At 35.9% G+C, this 25217-nt stretch overlaps 1 protein-coding gene across 2 annotated transcripts; it reads left to right on the top strand.

Moving 5' to 3' along the window:
* The first annotated feature begins 13836 nt into the window (after window positions 1-13836).
* On the top strand, window positions 13837-18926 carry LOC104237116 (uncharacterized). Of its 2 annotated transcripts, XM_009791203.2 has the most exons (7): window positions 13870-14008; window positions 14193-14387; window positions 15500-15845; window positions 17803-17887; window positions 17976-18062; window positions 18155-18385; window positions 18469-18926. In XM_009791203.2, the coding sequence occupies exons 2-7, from the start codon at window positions 14224-14226 to the stop codon at window positions 18543-18545; spliced, it is 990 nt and encodes a 329-aa protein (XP_009789505.1). In that variant the 5' UTR covers window positions 13870-14008; window positions 14193-14223; the 3' UTR covers window positions 18546-18926. The 2 variants fall into 2 exon arrangements, with proteins under 2 accessions (XP_009789504.1, XP_009789505.1); XM_009791202.2 differs by having other exon boundaries at window positions 13837-14387.
* Window positions 18927-25217: the final 6291 nt, after the last annotated feature.

Below are 25217 nucleotides of genomic sequence, written 5' to 3' on the forward strand. Positions count from 1 at the left end.
CTATGGCAAGTTGGCCAGTCCCTAAATCAGTAAAAGCCTTGAGAGGGTTCTTGGGGCTGACTGGGTATTATAGAAGGTTTGTCAAATCCTATAGGATTATTAGCAGGCCATTGACTGACCTGCTGAAAAAGAATGCTTTTCAATGGACTACAGATGCTGAAAAGGCCATCCAAGCACTTAAAAAGCTATGACAACAGCCCCAGTCTTAGCATTAGCTGATTTTACTAAGGAATTCATAGTAGAAACTGATGCATGCTCTAAAGGCATTGGAGCAGTACTCATGCAGAATGGGAGACCCTTGGCCTACTTCTGTAAAGCTTTGGCTCCTAGACATCTGGGGTTATCTACTAATGAAAAAGAATTCATGGATGTCCTATTAGTAGTGAATAAATGGAGGTACTACCTTCAAGGGGCCCATTTTATAATTAGGACAGACCATCACAGCTTGAAATACCTGTTGGAACAAAGGGTCACTACTGCACTACAACAGAAAGGGTTAACCAAATTGTTGGGGCTAGACTATAAAGTGCAGTACAAGAAAGGATCAGAGAATAGGGTGGCTGATGCCTTGTCAAGAAGGCAGGAAGAAGAGGAGCCAACATTGAATGTATTGTCAGTAGCTGAACCCACATGGATGCAGAAAATAGCTCACAGCTATGAGCATGATCCTACAGCCTTGCAATTGCTAACTGAATTGATAACTGACCCAACTTCCAAACCAGGATATACTCTACATCAGGGCATTATCAGATATAACCAGAACATTTTGTAGGCAAAGGAGTTGAACTGAGGGCTAAGATTTTCAGGGAATTGCATCAGTCCCCTTTAGGTAGACATTCTGGGCAGCAAGGCACTTACAATAAGTTAGTATGGTCTTCTATTGGCCAAGTATGAAAGGTGATATATGCAAATAGGTGTCTGAGTGTGATGTTTGTCAGAAGATAAAAACTAAGAATGTGCACTATCCTGGCCTACTGCAACCTTTACATATCCCTGATGCACCATGGCATGACATTGCCATGGATTTTATAAAAGGCCCGCCTTCCTCTACTCACAGGAATGTTATTCTATTAGTAGTTGACAGGTTGACTAAATATGGCCATTTTATAGTCCTCAAACATCCCTACACAGCTAAAGACATTGCAAATTTGTTTCTTAAAGAGGTGCACACACTACATGGCTTGCCCAAAACCATTGTCATAGACAGAAACCTTGTATTCACTAGCCAGTTTTGGCAACAGTTGTTCAAGTCTATGGGAACCAAACTTACTATGTCCACTTCCTACCATCCCCAGACAGATGGCCAAACTGAAAGGATAAATAGGTGCTTAGAAACTAATTTGAGGTCTATGGTGTTTGCTAATCCTAAGCACTGGTTGAGATGGCTTCCTATGGCTGAATGGTGGTACAACACCAACCATCACACAGCCCTCAAGGCTACACCATTTGAAGCCTTATATGGGTTTTCCCCTTCTCAAGTACCATTGGGACCCCTACCTTATTCTACAAACACTCAAGAGGGTGCATGCATGGCTCAGAGGCAACACATTCTACAACAGCTTAAGGAGAATTTACAAGTGGCCCAAGCCCGTATGAAATTTTTTGCAGACAAGAACAAAACTGAAAGAGTATTGAATGAAGGTGATATGGTCTACCTAAAACTACAGCCCTACAAGCAAGCATCAGTAGCAGTAGCAGTTAGAAAGAATCTAAAGCTGAGTGCTAAATATTATGGCCCTTACAATATTCTTGAAAAGATAGGAGCAGTGGCATACCGGCTAGAACTTCTAGTGGGATCCCAGATCCACCCTGTCTTTCACGTTTCACAGCTGAAGAAGAGGGTTGGTCCTGACATCAATTCTCAGCATCAGCCTCCCCTTTGCGACGATGATGGTTGTGTGATGGTGCAGCCTATGACTATTTTAAGGAGACGCGTGGTGAAGATCAGTAATGCAGCTACTATGAAGGTTTTAGAAGAATGGTCTAATTTGAGCCCAGAAGAAGCTACGTGGGAGGATTGGGGGTACATTAAGAGCCAATTTCCCGACTTTATCAGTCAACTCCAACCTTGAGGACAAGGTCGTTCTAAACGGGAGGGTATTGTTATGTCGAAACTCAGCTGAAATAGGAAACCCTATTGCTAAATTGGGAATTTAAAGTGTATTAGTGAAGAGATGACGTGGCAACAGGAGATGGAATTACTCATATTATTTAGACGGTTCAGATTAAAAATAGTGTTATCAAATAAAAGGCCTAGATGAGTTGGGTAGCTTGGGCCGTTACAGTGGGTTGTTAATTACAGCTGGGCCGTTAAATAGACAACTGAAGGAGAGCACTAGCAGTTATGAAATATGGTATTTCTCATCTCCTTCTCTTCGATTCTTCTTCTTTCTCTTTCTCTTCCTGATCCTCTTCTCATTTTACTTCCTCTTCTTCTTACAGGATTCCACCATTGATGATCACCTCAAACTCTATTACTAATCATTGTAATCCATGTAGTAATTGAGTGAGAGTAGATTGTAATAGCACAAATCAATAAAACTACTGAGATTTAGCCTTAATTCTCTTCTTTCGATTCTAGTTTATTACAGTAATCTATCTATTTCCAACATAATGTTTGGTCAATAAATGTTTGGTGAATCCCCCATAATATCCTTTAATGTTAGACAATGATAAGTGTAGATAAAAACAAATACATATGTTATAACAAACAAATGCCAATTTTGTTATAATTCCTCCAAATCTCATCTTTGCAGGGGGGTCAATTTGGTTATAATTCCTCTTAATCAACATTGTTGGTAAAAAATGACTATTCAACGCCTTTGACTTTAGAAGACTTAATTTGACGCCAAAAGCTAAGAGGAAGAAATATGACCATTTTTTGTTTTATAATTTAACTTCTCATATTAATTTGAGAAGAAAAATGGCTCTTTTTGTTTTGTTTACACTGATTTTACTGCCGCTTCATTAACCTTTTTTACTTTTTTTTAACGCTCCAATAACCTTAATTATAGTTTTGTTACCTTAATTATATTTCTGTTAGTTTTTGGTGGGGGTGTCAATGATTCAGTTTGATCGATTATTTTATAAAATTTGTACCATACTAATTTTTCGGTTATTCTCTTATGTATAATCAAAATTAAACTTTTAGAAACCGTACCAATTATGCCGGTTTCTTTTCGATATCGGTATGGTTCAGTTAATTTTAGATATCTTTTTTAATGTCACTTAAAATTTACTAGTAGAAGCAGAATGCAACAACACGCGTACTTTATAGGACTTAGCAAAGTTATTTAAAGGGTGATGAATTCAGAAAACATGAAAGATGGCGAGAGTATAGATCCATCAACAATTCTACAGTAACGTAAAAGAAACTAAGCAAAGATAAAGAAAATATAAATCACACAAGTGAAAAAATATTAAGTAAGGTGGGACTCAAGAATAAAGTATAGAGAAGATTAAATATTCGAAAATTTAAATTTAAATCATACGAAAGAAAAAATATTCAATACATTGTAGTTTGCTACTCATAATCACTAGAATACCTTGTGTCTTGCTAGTGAATATACAGGAAATAATTTAGTTTCAATAGTAATATAATAGGTTTGGGAATTAGGATTTTGAGTTTAATTAATTGTTGACTTATAACCGTTTTCATAATTTCAAGGCCTAAGAAAAAATTTAATGCTTTATTATTTTTAAACTTAATATCTAAATATATATTTTTCATGTAAATTTATTTGGTACGGTTCGGTTTTTTGGTTTATTTTCATAAAATAAAATACATACCCTAATTATCATACGGTTATAGATTTATATAAAAACCTACAATTTATTAAAAGAAACATAAAAACGGTTTGATGCGATACGGTTCGATCGATTTAATCGATTTTTAAATATCCATTGACACCCCTAGTTTTAGGGTTCAGTCTTGATTTGTACTAAAAGGATTTACTTTTCACAAAATAAAAGTGTACTTTATGTTCACGGACATATATTAAGACCAAAATGCACCTAACCCGTACTTATGGTTATGGATCATACGGCTATTTTTATTTTTACATTTCTATACACTATATGAAACTATATTACCCTCTCTACTCAAATTTTACTATAATTACATTTTATACACCCAATTACCATTTATGTACATTTTAAGGGAATTAATGATAATAATTAGTGTCCTAAAATCACTTTAACGTATCTTCCACTCCCCCCACGTTTCTCTCTCCACATCCCACCCATCCCTTCCCTCCCCCACGTATCTTGCACTCACCCACGATTTTCTCTTCACAAAATTCAGAATCCCTCCATTAACGCCTATTTCCTCTCTTCTTCCATAAGCATTCTAATTTTTTACTCTCTTCTTCAAAAAATCACCTCCATTAATGCCTGTACTTAGCTTGATTTTCAATGAAGAAGAAAATAACTTCAACGAACAGTCCTAAAAAGGCAAAGAAACTGATATTCTTACATTTGATTTGGGTGTTTTCTTAGAGAATTCTTCCAAAAAAAATTATTTGTTTGAATTAGGTGTTGTTGCAAAGAATTGGGAATTCTCTCTACGTCTCTCTCTGTCTCTTAATCCCTAATTTCAGTAATTTAAGCAAAGGAAAAGAGAGCAGCAATTCCACCATTGATAGCTATTAAAAAGCTTTCAAGCTTTGAATTCGAATTTGGGTTTTGAAAAATCATTATTTGTTTGGATTGGGTGTTGTTGCAAACAATTAAAAATATGGTTTGGAGTTCATATCTCAATTTTGAGTGTGTTTCGGTGAAGATTAGACTTGATTTTGGCTTAATTTTAGAAGAAGAAGAAGAAGAAGAAGACATGATATGTATTATATTTACGAAATTGTAGAAAAAATATAGAAAATTGTATTATGTTGTTTATATATGTATATATATATATATATATATTATTTAACTATTGTATGAAAGTTGAATAATATTGTATAAAAATTATATTTAAGTTGTATGATATTGTAGTTGTATATAACTGAGTAGAAATAATGTATGAAAATTGTAGATAAGTTGTATAATATATAATTAGTTGTATGAAATGTACTTTTACTATGTATAAATCAGATACAAAATATACAAAAGACATATTGTATAATTTTTGTATAAAATTTATATTTAAGTTGTATGTTATTGTAGTTGTATTTAACTGGGTAGAAATAACGTGTGAAAGTTGTAGATAAGTTGTATAATATATAATTAGTTGTATGAAACTTGTTTTTACTATGTATAAATCAGATACAAAATATACAAAAGACATATTGTATAAAATTTGTATAAAAATTGTGTTTAAGTTGTATGATATTGTAGTTGTATATAACTGGGTATAAATAATGCATGAAAGTTGTAGATAAGTTTTACAAGCATATGACATAAACTTTGGAATTTTTTCGGTCTCTTTTAATTTAGACGATTCGGTATTCAAAATTCATCCAATATGAATGGACCCAGGTTCATATGTTTTGGATTTCTGCTTCGTATAATTCTTGTTGGGGTTTTAAGTATATTAAATGCTTAAAAGAGGGTGAATGGGAAATTGAGGAAAATAAAATTGTAAGTCTCCCCCCTTGATGAATGAACATTGGTCCATATTACAAGAGGAATAAGTTTTTTATGGGTATAGAAGCAATTGCTCTTTTTTTAGCTCTTAAAGAGTTGAGAAGAAGGCAAGCCTCGCGCCGTCGTCGTCGTATTCGTTTTAATAATAGGATATTAATATTAAAATAAATATTAATATTAAATCCAATCAGTTTTTCATTTTTCAGTTGCGTAACTGAAAAAAATTAATCTACCCTCTTCAATTTTACTTCTTTATTTTCCCTCTTTATTGTTGAGTAAATAGCCATTTATGTTATGGCATTTATGTTATGGCCGTTTTGCATAAACAACCATTCTGAAAAGTTGCACCTCTTCAGATTTCAGCCCAACTTTGGCTATAAATACAAGTCTATCATCACAGAATTTCCATACGGATTTTTGAGTTTCTCCTCCTTCTTCTGCATTGTTTTAACTTCAAAGAAAGCAATAGTAAGTGTGATTTGCTACCGAACTTTGTGTTCGCTGAAACATTAGGTTTGAAGTACCACTACACCAGTGTGTAATTCTTCTATCCTAGGAGGAAATAATACATAACCTTAGGTACTAGGAGGGATTAAATTCCTTAAGAAAACACTGTGAATTCAGTGGGCTCGGATTAACCCTTGTTTCTTTACATTTTCTGTTTATATGTTATTCTATTTTTTCCAGAATTAGTTTACAAATACAGATTACTAACAAGCTTAAGGAATTTAAATTTTGTATTCTGTATTTGTGTTATATTCACTGTTTTGGAGTTTAAAACCTTTGTGGTTTTCTATTCTGTTAGAGATTAAAATCTACGTGATTTTAACGTTTGTGTCACTTTCTTACAGAAATGACTAATGATAACGGGAACCAAATTGTTCCAATTGCTCTTCTTCTAGCTCTTAAAGAGTTGAGAAGAAGGCAAGCCTCGCGTCGTCGTCGTCGTCGCTCGCTCGACTCGGCTTCAGTTTCGGCTTTGGCTTCGAATTCGAATTCGGATTTGGTCAAATGATCGATTGATTGATTAATTTTTTGGACCAAATTTATTTGTTAATAGTAAAATATTAACAGAAATATTATTAAATATTCGTTTTAATAACATAATATTAATATTAAAATAAATATTAATATTAAATCCAATCAGTTTTTCATTTTCCAGCTGTGTAACTGAAAAAAATTAATCTACCCTCTTCAATTTTCCCTCTTTATTATTGAGTAAATATCCATTTATGCTATGACCTTTTTGCATAAACAGCCATTCTGAAGAGTTGCACCTCTTCAGATATCAGCCCAACTTTGGCTATAAATACAAGTCTATCCTCACAGAATTTCCATACGAATTTCTGAGTTTCTCCTCCTTCTTCTGCATTGTTTTAACTTCAAAGAAAGCAACAGTAAGAGTGATTTGCTACCGAACTTTGTGTTCGTTGAAACACTAGGGTTTGAAGTACCACTACACCAGTGTGTAATTCGTTTTATCGTGGGAGGAAATAATCTATAACCTTGAATACTAGAAAGGGATTAAATTCCTTAAGGACACATTGTGAATTCAGTGGGCTCGGATTAACTCTTGTTTCTTTACATTTTCTGTTTATATGTTATTCTATTTTTTCCAAAATTAGTTTACAAATACAGATTACTAACAATTATGTCCATAGTTCTTGGTAGGTCAGAATTCAATAATACAAAGCATGAGAGGACCTGAATTTGTAGCTGCATTTGTTGTTAGTGAAGAGAGGCTTAGGAGAATATTGGATGCTCAGCGGGAAGCTGTTATTTTGCCGTCGGCGTCCGTTGCTCCAACAGAGCCGATAGATCCGAGAAAGGAAGAGTAAGAAAGAGGAGAAATAGGGAGGGAGAAAGTGGTTGTAATGAAAATACCAGAAATGATTAGGAGCTTTGGCAATGACATAATCATAGGATTCGCTAGGAACTAAGCAGCTTGTTATTTGCATGAGGCTGTAGATTCAGTTAGGAGTTTTTATTTCTCTGTTCATCTTATGTTTGCTTCCTTATCATGTTAGACTTGTCTTTGCTTTTGTGAATTAGAACATGGATTTAGTTTTTCCTCTTGTCACTGTGTTTATTTGTCCTCTTCATTTTTTGTCAAATAAAATTTAGCCCGTCTTTCACTCTCTAAATTTTATATGTACACACAATCTAATTCTATAACTGATGTGGCATGAGTTCTTCTTCATATGGTAGTAATTTTCTCAGTTATAATGTATCTGTTCTGCACCTGAAGGACCTTTGTTTCCATAATTTCTTTATCTTCTTTTCTCCATTCTTCTATGGTTTCTTTTGATAAGTTCAGCTGCTGCCAACTACCAATTCTAGAAGCCCACCATTGTTGAAGCCACCAACCCATTCTAGAAGCCACCATTGTTGAAGCCTCCATTGTTGAATGGAGAATTCAACCACCAACCACCTTCTTTAAGGCTATAAATAGAGCCTTATGTTTTACACAGAAATATCAATCCAGAGAGATTGAAATACAATCCAGGAAGAGATTGTGAGAACAAAAAGAGAGTTTGGTGAGGTTTTTCTTGTAGAGAGAAATTCTTGGTGTAAATTCTCTGTAATTCTATTCTTGTGAAATAGAGTTGTTTTTCCTCCCAAATAATCTTCAAATTGATCCGAGAATCACAACAAGTGGTATCAGAGCCCTCGATTCTGTGTTCATCGAGAAATATCGGAACACTGAAAATTTCAACCTGGAGTTACGTTTTTCGAAAACGTGATCTTCGGTGTGTTTTGATCATTTCATTAGATTCCTTGCGTCGGTACGAATTCAACGCAATTTTTCGGAGGCCAAACAAAGCTAAAACGAAGAAATTATGGCAATTTTTTCTCTTCTGCCCAAGGAAGAAGATGATGAATAGTAACTGCCCAGTCAGCGCCACGTCATCATCCAGTCAGAATCTAGTCAGCATCCAGTCAGCGCCACGTCAACATCCAGTCAGCATCTAGTTAGCGCCCAGTCATCATAAATTTTTTAGAAATTTATGAAATAACCCCTGAAGTTACTGAAATTATAAATTTGCCCCACAAGTTCAGTATATTTTCGATTTAACCCCAAAAGTTTGGTGTAAATTTTGAAAATTTTCTGGAGGCCCTATTTTGACCCAAGAAGAGTCAATCCTACCATTTTTCACCATTCCGGACGTGTTGGTGAGTTCCGTTTGGTGAGATTCTGCTCCAAAATTTTGACCAAGCCATTTTAAAGACATAATGGAAGAGTCATCATCATCTGGAGCTATGATAAAGCTTACTGCCACAAATTACACATTGTTGGAGACCTCGGATGGAAGATCTCCTCAGTTGTAAAGATTTGTTTGATCCCATAGAAGCAAAGGGTAGGAACCCCGATTCCACCAAAGAAGCAGAGTGGAAGAAATTAAACAGAAAAACTATCGGTCAAATTCGACAATGGATTGACGATAGCGTTTTTCATCATGTTGCACAAGAGACAGATGCGTATGCCCTCTGGGTGAAGTTAGAAGGGATGTATCAAGCCAAGACCGCGAGGAACAAAGTCTTGTTGATGAGGCGTTTGGTAAATTTGAAGTTAAAGCACGGAACTTCAGTTGCCGAGCATACTAGTGAGTTTCAGAGCTTGATAAATCAATTATCGTCTGTTGACATGCCGCTCGGGGATGAGATGCAAGCCCTACTACTTCTTAGTTCTCTTCCTGATAGCTGGGAGACGCTGGTAGTCTCTCTCAGTAATTCAACTCCTAGTGGAAATCTGACCATGTCTATGGTTAAAGATGCCTTATTTAATGAAGAAGCCAGAAGAAAGGACATCGATCATGGTGAGTCGCATGCCCTTATTATAGAAAGAGGGAGACAACAAGAAAGAAGTCAAGATAAGAGGAGAGGAAGAAGCAAGAGTATGGGAAAATCCACAGATGGTAGGAAGTCATCATATGCGTGCTACCACTGTGGAATAAAGGGCCATTTAAAGAAGAACTGTAGAAAATTGCATAAGGAGAAGGAGCAGTTGAAGCAAAAGGATGGAGATGCATTAGTCACTACCCACGGAGAGGTAGCCATTTGTTCCATCCAAGAAGAGACATGCCTTCACGTATCAAGTCAAGAAGAAAACGAATGGGTGGTAGATACTGCAGCATCATACCACGCCACATCCCGAAAAGATTTCTTCACAACATACAAAGTAGGAGACTTTGGAGTAGTGAAGATGGGGAACACTTCTTCCTGTGAGATAGTTGGAATTGGTGATATCAAAATACAAACAAATATCGGGAGTACAATGATATTGAAGGATGTCCGTCATGTGCCAGATCTTCGTCTAAACCTAATATCAGGTATAGCTCTTGACAAACAGGGCTATGAAAGTTATTTCGGAAAAGGCACATGGAAATTGCTGAAAGGGGTTATGATTCTCGCTCGAGGACATATTTGTGGCAACTTATATAAAACTCATGTGAAGGTATGTTCAGACAGCCTCAATGTTATGGAAAAAGAGGCGTCTCAAAACCTGTGGCACCAGAGACTCGGTCACATGAGTGAAAAGGGGATATCAATTCTAACGAAAAAGCAGCTTATCAGAATGGACAAGAATGCTGCTTTAGACCCTTGTAATCATTGCTTATTCGGAAAGCAACATAGAGTCTCTTTTACATTTTCTTCAACCAGAAAATCAGAGTTACTCAGTCTGGTACACTCTGATATTTGTGGTCCCATGGAGGAGAAGTCACTTGGCGGCAATAGGTATTTTCTGACTTTCATTGATGATGCTTCTCGAAAGGTGTGGGTGTACTTCTTAAAGACAAAGGACCAGGCTTTTGATTATTTCAAGATATTTCATGCCATGGTAGAGCGTGAAACGGGAAAGAAATTAAAATGCCTTCGCTCAGATAATGGAGGCGAGTATACTTCCAAGGAGTTCGATTCCTATTGCAAGAGACAAGGGATTCGACATGAAAAGACGGTCCCACGCACCCCACAACACAATGGAGTAGCCGAGAGAATGAACCGGACAATTATGGAAAGAGTCAGAAGTATGATCAATATGGCAAAGTTGCCTAAGACATTCTGGGGAGAAGCTGTTTGCGCCGCCTGCTACCTAATCAACCGGTCACCATCAGCCCCATTGAATTTTGAGGTTCCAGAGAAAATATGGTCTGGTAAGAATCCCTCATATTCTCACTTAAGGGTATTCGGTTGTTTAGCACATGCACATGTATCCAAGGAGCTCAGGAAGAAGCTTGATGGTAGAACTATACCATGTATCTTCATAGGCTATGGAGATGAAGAATTTGGGTATAGATTATGGGATCCAATACAGAAGACGGTGATCAGAAGTAGGGATGTTGTATTCCACGAAAACCAGACAATTGAAGACATTGAAAAGCCCACAATGTCTTATGAAAGAGGTTCCAGTGCCCAAAAAGTTGGTCCAGATCCACTACCATTGCAGTTTGACACAAATTGCATGGGGGAGCATGAAGTAGTACCAGAAGCAGAACAGGAGAATGTTTGGCAGGGGGAGGCACAAACCCCTCAGGAAACTACAGAACTATCACAGGGGAACGATGATGGTACACCTCCTAAAGCTAATAATCAACAACCTCGTCGATCTGAACGAGGTCAGATTCCATCAACTCGATACCCAGAAACCGAGTATATTCTACTTTCTGAAGATGGAGAACCAGAGAGTTTCCATGAAGCTATATCTCATAAGGATAAAGAAAAATGGCTGCAGGCAATGACTGAAGAGATGAACTCTTTACAGAAAAACAACACTTATAAGATTGTGAAACTTCCACAAGGAAAGAAGGTACTGAAGAGTAAATGGGTATTCAAGCTCAAGAAAGATGGCAGCGGAAAGGTGGTGAAGCACAAAGCCCGGTTAGTAGTCAAAGGATTCCTACAGAAAAAGGGAATTGACTTTGATGAAATATTTTCACCAGTTGTAAAATTGACTTCAATCCGCATCATCCTTGGATTGGTAGCCAGTTTGAATTTGGAGCTTGAACAAATGGATGTCAAGACAGCATTTCTTCATGGTGATCTAAATGAAGAAATCTATATGGAGCAGCCGGAAGGTTTTGAGGTTTCAGGAAAAGAAAACCTCGTCTATAAGCTTACGAAAAGTTTATATGGCCTAAAGCAAGCACCGAGGCAGTGGTACAAAAAGTTTGACTCATTTATGGTAAGTCAAGGATATAAAAGGACTGCTGCAGATCAGTATGTTTACATTCAGAGATTTTCGGATGGCAATTTTATTGTACTTCTACTTTATGTAGACGACATGTTGATCGTCGGACAAGATGCAACAAAAATTAGACAGTTGAAGAAAGAACTCTCTAAGTCCTTTGAAATGAAAGACTTAGGTCCAGCTCAACATATTTTGGGATTGCAGATAACTCGAGATAGGAGAAACAAGAAGTTATGGCTATCTCAAGAAAATTACATTGAACGGGTGATCAAACGGTTCAATATGAGTAATGCCAAACCGGTAGGTGCCCCTTTGGCAAATCACTTCAAGTTGAGCAAGAGTTTGTGCCCCTCATCCAAGAAAGAGATTGAGGAGATGTCTACAATTCCATATTCTTCAGCAGTTGGAAGTCTGATGTATGCCATGGTTTGCACGAGGCCAGATATCGCACATGCGGTAGGTGTGGTAAGTCGTTTTCTTTCTAACCCTGGAAAGAAACATTGGGAGGCAGTTAAGTGGATTTTCAGGTATCTTAAAGGTACTTCAAAATCAAGTCTGTGCTTTGGGGAGCTGATCCAGTCTTGGAAGGCTATACAGATTCAGATATGGCCGGAGATCCTGATGGAAGAAAATCAACCTCAGGATATGTTTATACTTTTGCAGGGGGAGCTGTGTCATGGCAGTCAAGATTGCAGAAGTGTGTTGCACTATCCACAACTGAAGCAGAGTATATTGCTGTAGCGGAAGCTGGAAAAGAAATGTTGTGGCTAAAGCGGTTTCTCCAAGAACTAGGGATAAATCAAACAGAGTATAAGATACATTGTGATAGTCAAAGTGCAATTGATTTAAGCAAAAACTCAATGTATCATTCTCGGACAAAGCACATCGACATTCGCTATCACTGGATACGCGAGGTGATGAATCAACAACTGTTGAAACTAGTGAAGATCCATACGAAGGAGAATCCAGCAGACATGTTAACAAAGGTGGTCACTCAAGAAAAGTTAGAGCTGTGCAGAGACATAGTTGGAATAACTTTCAAATAGTAGCTGCGTTGGAATGCAGCTTGAAGGGGGAGAATTGATAAGTTCAGCTGCTGCCAACTACCAATTCTAGAAGCCCACCATTGTTGAAGCCACCAACCCATTCTAGAAGCCACCATTGTTGAAGCCTCCATTGTTGAATGAAGAATTCAACCACCAACCACCTTCTTTAAGGCTATAAATAGAGCCTTATGTTTTACACAGAAATATCAATCCAGAGAGATTGAAATACAATCCAGGAAGAGATTGTGAGAACAAAAAGAGAGTTTGGTGAGGTTTTTTTGTAGAGAGAAATTCTTGGTGTAAATTCTCTGTAATTCTATTCTTGTGAAATAAAGTTGTTTTTCCTCCCAAATAATCTTCATATTGATCCGAGAATCACAACATCTTTGACCCAGCGAATCGATTAATATAGTGCATCAGAAAAATAAGGAAAGAGAAGAAGAGAAAAAAATATAAAGGGTGTAACTAAATCCCTTAATTGAAGGTACTAATAATGAATTAGGAGTTTTTTAAGGTGGAATGTATATATTTTGTAAACAAAACTTGTGTAGGTCGGGTAATTTACTAAACATGGACATTTAGGGTAATAAAGTTTTCATAGTGTATAGGAATGAAAAAATCCCTTTTTAGTTTAAATCGAGGTCCAAGGGTAACAACTACTCTCTTGTCCATTTATATTAATTTTTTGGCTTTTTTTTTTCAATATAATATTTGATTTTTTAGTTATCAAGAAGGAATTAACTCTTTTTTTTTCAAAATTGCTCTTGGAGTGAAGAACCTAGAATTATATATTTTTAATGAACAAATTAAGGTTAGTATAGTCAACTTCATTGCTAATTAATACTAAAAGGTGAATTCCTTAATAGTTGTGAAAACAATAAAAAAAATAATTAAATATTAAATAGCCGAGTTCATGAGGTAATTAATACTACAAATTAATATTTAGGTACAATTAATAATTGATGTCAAGTTTAGGTTTTTTTTAGATATCCGACCTTTATTTTAGTTTGTTTTTATATTTTATTTTTTTCTTATCAGTTACACATTAGTTGGGATAGTGGATGGGTTAGCCTTTCAGCAAGAAACTCCCAACTTCCTGAAATCAGACAAATACGGCTCTTCCTATTCCTGTTTCATATGTACTCGATGCCACCTCGGACGATCAAAATCAATTCTCAAGATTCATTATCAACAGGTCCAACCCTATACCCACAATTTTAATTCACTCTTTCGATCTATTCTCTGCTCTAAACCCCAAAAAGACAATAATTTTTAGTTCATATTTGGTGTTTGAGAGAGTTGGTTCGAATCAAGAATCTTGGTTATGGTGTTGAATCTTGAATAGTTACATTAAAAAAATACACTTTTTTCATTTATAGAATAAAAAGTTTCTGAATAAACAACCCATCAATGGCGGGAATAGCAATAGTATTGGATCTACTGAGGAAAAATCCAAGCTTTACTGGTCAAACCCTTAATTCTTATGGCGCTTTCTCAGCCAAAGTTGCTGCCTCAGCTGCTGCTGCTTCTTCTGTTGCTGCCACTTACCCTTTTGCTGCTAGGGCTTTTTTTGGGTATGTCTATATACTCTTCACTCTTTACTACTATATATTCTATGTTTGTTTTTAATAGTAGGGGCTTTATAGGAGTGACATTATCTTAGATTTTATAATGTACTTAGTCGTTTAGTTGTTTTCGGATAGTGATTTAATGAGATAAAACCAAATTCTTATGTGTTTGACGTGTTAAGTTGTAATTTTTTGAAGTCAGAGTGGTAATGTGGAGTTAATTGGTTAATGTGCTCCTTTTTCCAGTGGTTGAATACCTGATGGTTAATTATGCTAGTTATGATGACTTTTGGTAATTGCATTCCTTGATCGTATGACTCTAATATTCATAGTTCAATTAGTGGAGGCAACCTTGTTTTGTAGAACTCGTGCTAGTTTTCCTTGTTAGGGGCTTTTGGGTTGTGATTGAATGTGACAAGATCAATTACCTTTGTGTATGACATTTTTTTTAACCAGGAAATCCCACAGGGCTAGTAGGTTCGAAACTCGGTGGATATTGGGCCCACCCCTCTATCCTTCTCCGCTTTGCCTAACCCACATAGCACGAGCTGTGCTCTTCCCACTAGACCAAATTAATCCCTGGGGCAATCCTTTGGCGTATGACATATTAAGTTTTAAGTTCTCGAAATCAGATTGGATAATGTAGACTCTGGAGTTTGTTGACTGTATGCTCTTTCTCTCAATGACCTAGAATTTGGTTAAAGTGTAATATCTATTATGATATCTGTTTCAAACCCGACTCATTTGTGATGAAATTTATTAGAAATATGTTACTGTAGTCTTCATTAGAGGGATTTCTCATAAAGCAAACTGTAATTCTCATATTTAATTCCCCAGCATCACTAATTACTCTATAAGATCTGCAACACCAATTGGCAAATATCTTTACTGCTCAGAAGACTGAGTGGGTTGGTGTAGCTAGCTAGCTGCTTCTTGCCTATTTAAATAATTTAGTTTTCTCATGCTAGAACAGACTACAGCGACACGAGTTGGTTTACTAGATTTTTTCCTTATGTTTGTCCATGTCTTCTGTCATAAGAAATAAGTTTGTTCTCTGCCTCTCGACACTAATTTGTTTCTACTATGAGCAAAACCTTGACTGTGTGTTGGTTTGGCAGTAATGGTGCAGCAGGAGTTGCATTTTGCGATGCTGGCACAGGATTTTCTGAAGATTATATTTCTAGCATACCAAGTGAATCGATAATTAACTTTCAGTATGACTCGTTAAAGCACAGTACCAAACAATACAACATTGAGTTAAAACCTTTATTCTCAGCATTTATGTGGAGGAATCTTGCACTGACTTCCTTGAGATCTTTCCTACTATTTTATTTACCTCTTCTGGAGCCCCGTGCTAACATGGAGGATGAGGATGATGAGGATTTCCTACAGGATACTGAGGAAGATCGCCGAGTCGATTTGGTGACTCCTTTCAAGAAATCAGTGAAACAGATTGGTCGTGAGGTAACCTTGCAGAACTGCTCCCCGACCCCTCATTTCTCCATGCTATGCTCTTGTCACTTAACCAACTGCCTAATTTTTTCTTCAATATCTTTTGTTGAAAGTGTTAAACGATACATCTCTAGTGATATTTCATTCGTCCAGTATTCACTTTGGTTTGCTTTGGTATTTTTATTTCCATGCTCTGGTCCTAGAACTTGTTGTAGCATGTATTTGCAGTATATAATGGCTAACTTGCTTAATTGAAGTTGCATCGTCTTGATTGGTCAAGAATATAGGCTGCCACAAGATGGCAGGATAAGTCCTAAGAAATTTTTACTTTCTTGTAATTATAGCGGATTCTTATATCCCTGCATCACTGGGAGATGAAAAAAATTCATCCAAAACTGGAGGTGCTTATTTTGTGGGGTCAATTTAAAAGTTTGTACTTGTATCTTGCCTTAAATATAATTGATTGATAGTTAGAATGACTGAGCAGTAATTTAACGGAAATTTATAATGCTTAGGCAAGTTTGAGTGTTGAGGCATCAGCTAACTTGTGACGTCTTGATCTATTTCACTTGAACCTAGAGGTTCACTCAACATCTTGTATAGCTAATAGCTTGTGTTCATTCGACGATCCGATGGTCTAGGTAAACAGTGTAGCAAAAACAAATAGTGGTTGAAAGTGTAAATGTGAACAGTTGAAGGTATTTTGTCTTATTCATTGAGAGCACTTTGTTTTTAGCTTTTTTTTTCGTATCGGTAAGCAAAAGATTTCATTACTATTAAATTGCCAAGCACTAAGATGGTGCTAGGCGTTATGGAACAGCTGTTTTGGATATTACTAGGTCTGACTGTTCTTTAAGCAACTGATAAACTCTTAACACTTTTTCACATCATTTACATCAGGCAAATACATCAGAATGCTGGTTTACATAAAACATTTATGTTTTAAGACATGTATTGATGATGCATTCCCTTCAAAACATTTCTGGTTCCTTCTCGAGATTGTCCAAAAAACACATGCTGGAATGGTTCTCCAGATTTCTTCAACTCTTTGTTCCTTTTAAAAAGTATCCAGCTTTTTAGTACTCCCTCTGTCCCAATTGATGTGTCATATTTTCCTTTTTAGTCTGTCCCGAAAAGAGTGTTATACTTCCTTATTTAGAAATAATTCAACTTTATATTTTCCCGTTTACCCTTGATGAGATGATTTACAGCCACACAAATATCTATGGCTTCTTTTGGACCACAAGTTTTAAAAGTCTCTCTTTCTTTGTTAATCTTTGTGCCCGGTCAAACACCGCCACATAAATTGGGACGGAGGGAGTAGCTTTTTTTTATAGTTGATGGCATCATCGAATTTATCCCAAAAATATACCAAAAGAGATTCCAAATCTGCCCAGTAACTGGGCAATGCAAAAATAATATCCTGCTTTCTTCCTCCTTTTCTACAAAGCTGCATTCCTCTCCTTTTCAAGTTGAGCTGTGTTTTTATTTAAGTTTAAACTATCAAAAAAGAGTAAGCGATGTTTCACTTTTTGTATGGACACTCCGTACCTTCATGTTTCTCCATGTCATAAGCACTCTTTTATCTTCAGATAGATTGACTGTTAGCAGCTGACGTAGTAGCCATATTAAATATCATCTCCATCAATTCCAGGAAGCGGAATGTTTTATCACATTATGCATTACATTTGCTTTTATAGTGGGTTGACTGGAGAAGGGAGTTTAGTATAGACTTGATTCCTTGTTGAGAATGGAGGAGTTCCTTGTTGAGTATATTATGGTCCCTTAACTGATTTCTTACATCTTACCTTTTCTTGGAATGATGTGTTTTTTGTATAACTTGCTTCCCATATTAGTAGTTTAAAGTGACCTAATGGTTTAGTTTTGTTGCCTTTAAACTCTCTCTAATTATGCTTCAAATCATGCACTAAATATTGTTTGCAATTAACATTATGTATCTTCTGGTCAGACTGCTGTTGTAACTACGAGACGTGTCCTGGAAAGATTAGCTGTCCACTATGTTTCTCAGCGCATGGCATGGAAGCTTCTAAAAGGTACTTTCTTTCTTGTCTGTAAGCTTAAATCTATAGTCCTTGTTCTGATCGGCATTGAAAGAAACCTAGCGTTTATCTATTTCTGCAGACGTTCCCAAGTCAGCTGCACGCAAGGCTCAAAGGGGAATGCCAAGTGTGACCTATTTTTGCAGTGTCACAAGAACAACTTCCAGAGGTTTAACATTATATGGCAATACTATTCTTCTCTTCTGGTTCACCTAGACTAGCCACAATTCTTGATTATTCACCTTCCCGCTATCTGATCAGGTCATTTTCTGGGAGTTTTGGCATCATGGTTTGTGCAAGTTGGCATTGATATCTGGCGATTTTTCAAATCTAAACAAGATGATGACATGCTTGACAGATCAGAAAAAGCTCAGCTTCTAGGAAGGAAGATTTACATTGCTACTGTCAGATGTGGTGCATCTCTTGTTTTTGCTTCTATAGGGGCAGGGATAGGAGCAATGATGTTCCGCCCGACAACTGGCCAGTGGATTGGTAAGTTAATAGTATGCTCTTCCGTACCTATAACAAACAGCATCTTTACAATATATCTAGTTAAACAAATCATGTTTTTTCAGGATGCGCAATTGGGGATGTGGCTGGCCCGGTCATAGTAGCTTTTTGCTTTGACAAAGTTCTTCACATAGAACTGTGATGACTCTCTTCCTGGTTATATATCAAGGTCATAATTGATATAGGGTAATGTGGTGGTTGAAGTTTTTTTTTTTTCACTCCTAATTAAGAAGTGCAATTTTGTGCTTTCCTTTTACTTGGTTCCTTTAGCTTTGGAATAATATTTGTCATAGATACAATAAGCAATCTATGACATTATGAGTTCTTTTATTTTGGATCTAGTTCTTGTTTATCTGGTTCATAACATCCTTCTTATGGATAGTTGTAGTTGGTGTAGAAATGGCGTGGGATAGCCACTGTTTAAGCTGGTATTTACTTTTTATCCAGCATTTTTAATGCTTAGCAATAATAGCCACTAGTCTATTAAAATTAATATGAAAAGACTGTATTACCCTTTCTTCTATCTCTTTTCACAAACGGAAATGCAGTGTATTTATACTGTTTCATTTCCGCATCTAAGGTGCGCAATCGTGTATTCGGAACCTCACCTTCACCCATTGGTAAGGAAGGTCAACGATAGCACCAAATGGTACGAACTTCTATTAATGCTACTGTATGTTAAGTGTCTTTGGTTATAGTTCTTGTTGATAAGCTAAACAAGCATGAAGAACATAAGGGAACGATTACAAAAGCAAAAGGAGAATGGGGAGAGGTTCCAGATTTTAAAAAAAAATTAAGATATGACGTGAAAATAATAAAAAGAGTGATGAGTAAACAGGAAATGCAATTCCTTCCCATAAGTTAAGGACATGTAGTTTTGAAGTCCTAAAGTTAAATTCAAAAGTTAAGGACATGGTCCTGAACTTAGAGTTTCAAGTTCAAAAGTTAAGGAAATGTAGTCTTGAAGTCCTAAAGTTAAGTTCAATAATTAAGGACACAAGTTCAAAAGTTAAGGACAGGCGGTCCTTGACTTACAGTTACAAGTTCAAAAGTTAAGGACAGTCAGTCCTTAACTTACAGTTACAAGTTCAAAAGTAATAGGTCCTTAACTTTGATTTCTAAGTTCAAAAGTTAAGGATAGACAGACCTTAACTTATAGTTACACGTTCAAAAGTTAAGGACAAGCAGTCCTTAACTTACAGTTACAAGTTCAAAAGTTAAGGATAATAGGTCCTTAACTTTGACTTACAAGTTCAAAAGTTAAGGACGCTTGGTCTTGAAGTTTGAGTTCCAAGTTCAAAAGTTAAGGACATGTAGTCCTGAAGTTAAGGACATGAGCAGAAGGGTATTTTCGTCCGGGCAGTTAAAGTTTATTAAAGCAGTGGCTAAAGACTAAAGACATTTTAAACGGTGGCTTAAAAGTAAATACATGTGTTATTAGTGGTCAACCGTGCCGGTCTGTCGAACCTATTAAAATCTGCACCAAGGGATGATATTGAGTAAATGCTCCATGTTGGTGTTGAAGAAATCATTATTTCTCCATTGGACTTGGTAATGTTCATTTGGAGGAATAGTTTTTTTTTTTTTAAAATGTTCTGATTCCTTATTTTACTTTACTACTATTAATAAGCCAGAACGAGAGCAGCCTCCGGTTAGAAAATGAGCTGCATCCGGTACAAAATCGGGTCAAGACGGTTATTATCGTAATTATTGTAAAATAAAATAATTGTATTGGTTGACTAAAAAAGTTACGACTGTTACCTTGAAAACTGATATCGTATTTGACAATTCTACCCTTTAGTTATGTCATTGTACATTTTCCCAATACAATCATTTCGCAAGGGACCCACTTTTGGCCTTTTTTGATGTAGAACTGTAGATTCTGTGGATGTCTCTTATCAGTCTTATATACTTAGCCATTTAAAATTTTAAACACGATAAATCCAGAGACTAGATAATCATATAATAGGTCTACGTCGAAAGGAAAAAAACGATAGGTCAAGTTTTTTCTCATCTTTTTCCATTGCAAATTTTTAAGAGTGAAATATTTTACGTAAAAATAAACAAAATTATGAAACATAAGCACTTAAAAGAGCAAATAGGATATATTTTCCAAATGTATGATTTACTGTACAAATATTAATTTGAGAGTGTTTTGGGATAGATATATACCAGCTTAACATTGTCTAAGCATTCTTTTTCTTAATTTTCTATTGGATATAAAAATAAGAACAAACAGAATATTAACTATTATAAACAAGTAACTAAATGATTCTACACTGTAAATTATTTACGTAAGGCTCATCCTTAAATATTACTATGTCATCTCAAACCCAAAACGTTGAGTTATTTTTATTAATTATTAATTAAGACGTTTTCATTTATAAAAAATTTTGCTCTGACTTATTTTAGATATAACGATAACGTACTTAGTGTGTACCCACAAATGGAATATGAGAAGATGGTATGTACACAAACCTTACTCCTATCTTGTATAAGGTAGGGAGGATGTTTTTGATAGACCCTTAACTAAAGAAAAGCATTTTCAAAACAAGTTAAAATACAGGAGTAAAAAGTTATGATAAAGTAAATTATTTAATGAAAAATATCATATTCGTCATGACATTATTTACTAAAGCAAGAGAGGGAAAGATTTTTTTTTTAAAAAGAATACGAAGAATAGAGGAAAAAAACTATATAAATTATAAAGATCGTTGGCTGAGCCGGTGCTAGATAAGAAGGGAAAATAACTTTCCTTTCGTAAGCCAATTATCTCTTTCTTAAATATTAGAAAGATTTCTCATGGAAAAAAGTACACTAGAAAATTTGAATCACAATGTGCTTTACATTCGTAACCAAAATGCTAATTCTTTTATCACATTCGTAACCAAAATGCTAATTCTTTTATCGACAATGTTTTACACATAAAATTTGCGGTTAGTAATTGGCATTACGTAAATTGAAGAATTTAAACGGTTTATTATTTAGAAACAAAATGAGAAAATATTTAATAATTTTTTATTTTTGAAATAGTAACACTCGACTGTACGCATATTAACACCATCAACAATGGAGAAAATGATAGCGTTAAGTTATTTTATTACTTTCAATTATTTTAAAATTTTGCTTAGAACCAGGACCAAAAAAATATTGGTCATATACGCTACATAATTTTTTTTTTGAATTGTGTTAGTATTTTCACTTTTTCTTTTGATTTTTATTAAATTGAAGTACATTAATAATCGAAATTTACAATTACTCAAATAGTCTCTAATTTAAAACTACAAATTCAAATAATATTTAATTAAATATTTAAATTGTCGCCAACTACTTAATGATTAAATTACTATAATAAACAATGTATGTCAAATAAAGTATATTTAAAAGGTTTTTGAATGGTACGCCGTTGGGTCCGGGCTTAGCCCGGGCATAACTTCACTAGTCTTTTTAGATAGCAAAAGAATTTGCATAATATTGTGTAACTCTGTCCATCAAAGTTTAGACAGTTGAGAAGAGAACACCTAACATCTTTTTGTCTATGTTGGATTTTTGAACTCTGAATGTCATAATTTTCATCCACTACATTAATTGCAAGGTCACACCATTCATGATAATCTGTCCTAGTGCTCATGTAATTGTTCGGTATCTTTTCCTTTTGCATTTTTTCTTGCTAGTTTCCTGGTCTCATTTTTGCTAATCTTAGCAGTCCTTGCAAAATTATATGAACTTGGCTGATGCAAGCAATTGGTATTACAATTTTCCTTCAAAATATTATTTATTTGGGCAATTCTAATTTCTATATATACTATCAAACAAGAAAAGACCAATTGAACTCTTCCCACAAAGGTAAATAAGAAGTTAAAAGGTTATAGAAGTAAAATTAGGGCGTAGTAAATTTGTGACAAAAGGACAACCTTTCTTGTGACAACCTAGTTCAACTACAAGTGACGTAAATTGTTACTATATAATATTTTAATTTAATCATCTGACAAGAATGACTAATTTAGCATTATCTTCTTCATTAAATCCCCTTAGAATCAAATCAAATAAGCTTACAAATTTAGTTGTTTTGCTTGGTAAGTAGGGAAGGAAACAAGAAAGGAAGATAGAACTCTCCTTTGACTAGTAGCTCAACATGAAATTTTCCATTAAATTAAAACTTAAATTTGAATGTCCAGTAAATATGAAACACCAAATTGAACTTTTATTTATAATCAAAAGAACAAGTCAACAATTAAAAAAAAAACTATGTACTAAATTGAACCTCATTAATAATTTGAATTGTTTAAACTAAAATTTTAATTATATATTATGTTGCCTATAAAGTATGGCCTAGTCTACATTATTATAAAAACTTAATTACATTGAGTAAGAAGTGCAAAGTGCAAACTAACAAACTTAATTTATAATATTCAAGTTAAATATTAATTTCCAAATACATAAATGAACTTTTTTAATGTTAGGAGATCAATCAGACCAATTCATCCGAGCCGAGCTAGCTCGACTAGTCCCATGACTCCCATCTTTAATTGAGTCTATTTTGACTAAACTTCAACTAGTCCAAAGTGAAACGAGCTGTTTTGATTGAAATCAAACTAAGCTATGCTATTTCTAAACAACCTAACTCAGTTAAAATACGAATAAGTCAGAAGCAAACTTTATTTTCTTAATATTTTTTTTATCTTTTCAATGTTTATAAACTAAAAAAATGAATAGAGAAGTATGTTTTTTGTCTTTCTCTCCATTGTGTGCTTTAGGCGAATACAACAACAACCACAACAACAACAAAAAAATCCAGCAATTTCCTACAAGTAGGGTTTGGGGAGGATAAGATGTACGCAATCTTACCCCTACCCCGGAAGGGCAGAGAGACTGTTTCTGATAGACCCTCAGCTGGAGAACGGATGAAAAAAGTAATGGCAACAAATAGGAATAACAACAAGATAAAAACAAGACCGAAGCCAAGAAAACAGTTAAACTCTAGGTAGTAATATCAATCAATGAATAAAAGTATATCATACTAACACTAATGCTAGCAAACTAAGACAAAGAGAAACATTCGATTACATACTAGCCTTCTACCCTAATCTTCGACCTCCACGCCCTCCTATCTAGAGCCATGTCCTCAATCAGCTCTAGATGTGTCATGTCTCTCTTGATCATCACCTTTCCCCAAGACTTCTTAGGTCTACCTTTACCCCTCCTGATACCCACTAAGGCTAACCTTCTCGCACCTTCTAACTGGGGCTTATATGCTTCTTCACCTTAACATCCTCATCTCAGCTACTTTCATCTTCTGAATATGAGAGTTCTTGACAGGCCAACACTCTACTTCGTACAACATAGTCGGTTTAACTACTACCTTGTAGAACTTACCTTTAAGTCTCAGTGGCACATTCTTATCACACAAGACACTGAAAGCGAGCCTCCACTTCATCCATCCTGCTTCGATACGGTGCGTGACATCCTCATCAATCTCCCTGTTACCTTGTATTATAAATCCAAGGTACTTGAAACTCTCTCCCCCCCCCCCTCTCTCTCTCTCTCTCTTGGAGATGATCTGTGTATCAAGCCTTACACACATGTCTGCTTCCTGGGTAACTTTACTAAACTTGCACTCTATATACTCCGTCTTGATCCTGCTCAGCTTGAAACCTTTAGATTCAAGAGTCTACCTCCAAACCTCTAGTGTGTCGTCAACATTTCCTCGGGTCTCGTCAATCCGAACTATATCATCCGCAAAAAATATACACCACGGTACCTCTTCTTGAATGTATTATGTTAATGCATCGATCGCTAATGGAAACAAAAATGGGCTAAGGGTTGATCCCTGATGCAGTTCCATTACAATCGAGAAGTGTTCTGAGTCTCCTCCCACTATCCTGACCAGTGTCTTAGCTCCGTCATACATGCCCTTAATCACTCTAATGTAGCCAACATGCACACCTTTACTCTCTAAACACCTCCACAAAACCTCTCTCGAAACTTTGTCATATGCTCTCTCTAAGTCAATGAACACCATATGTAAGTCCTTCTTCATTGTCCTATACTGCTCTACCAATCTCCTCACCAGATGAATGGCTTCTGTAGTCGTACACATGTCATGAAACCGAACTGGTTCTCAGAAATAGACACACTCCTTCTCACCCTCCCTTTCACCGCTCTCTCCCAAACTTTCATCATATAACTTAGTATCTTGATACCCGTATAGTTATTATAATTTTGGATGTCACCCTTGTTCTTGTACAATGGAATCATCGTACTTCACCTCCATTCCTCAGACATCCTCTCCGTCCTAAAAATGATATTGAACAACCTAGAGAGTCATTCCAGGCATGCCTTACTCGCGCTCCTCCAGAATTCTATCGGGATCTCGTCTGGCCTGGTAGCTCTATCCCTGCTCATCTTACGCATCGCTCCCTCGACCTTCCCCACACTGATGCGCCGACAGTACCCAAAGTCCTGATGACTCCCCGCGTGCTTCATATCACCCGACACAATATCCCTATTCCCCCATCATTCAAGAGTTTATGAAAGTATAACTGCCATCTCCACCTAATTTGAGCCTCATCCATCAACACTCTACCTTCCTCGTCTTTTATGCACTTCACTTGATCCAGATCACGAGCCTTCCTTTCTCTCACTTTGGCCAGCCTGTATAGCTTCTTATCCCCGGCTCTCTTCCTCAACTCTTCATACGAATGTCCAAACGCCGTAGTCTTAGCTGCAATGACAGCTAACTTTGTCTCCTTCTTAACCTTCTTATACCACTCCCAGTTGGCCCTATTCTCCACCTCGTCTATGCTCTCTGCAA

Source organism: Nicotiana sylvestris, chromosome 5 (genome assembly GCF_000393655.2).
Source record: "Nicotiana sylvestris chromosome 5, ASM39365v2, whole genome shotgun sequence".
In the NCBI taxonomy this organism is placed as follows: domain Eukaryota; kingdom Viridiplantae; phylum Streptophyta; class Magnoliopsida; order Solanales; family Solanaceae; genus Nicotiana; species Nicotiana sylvestris.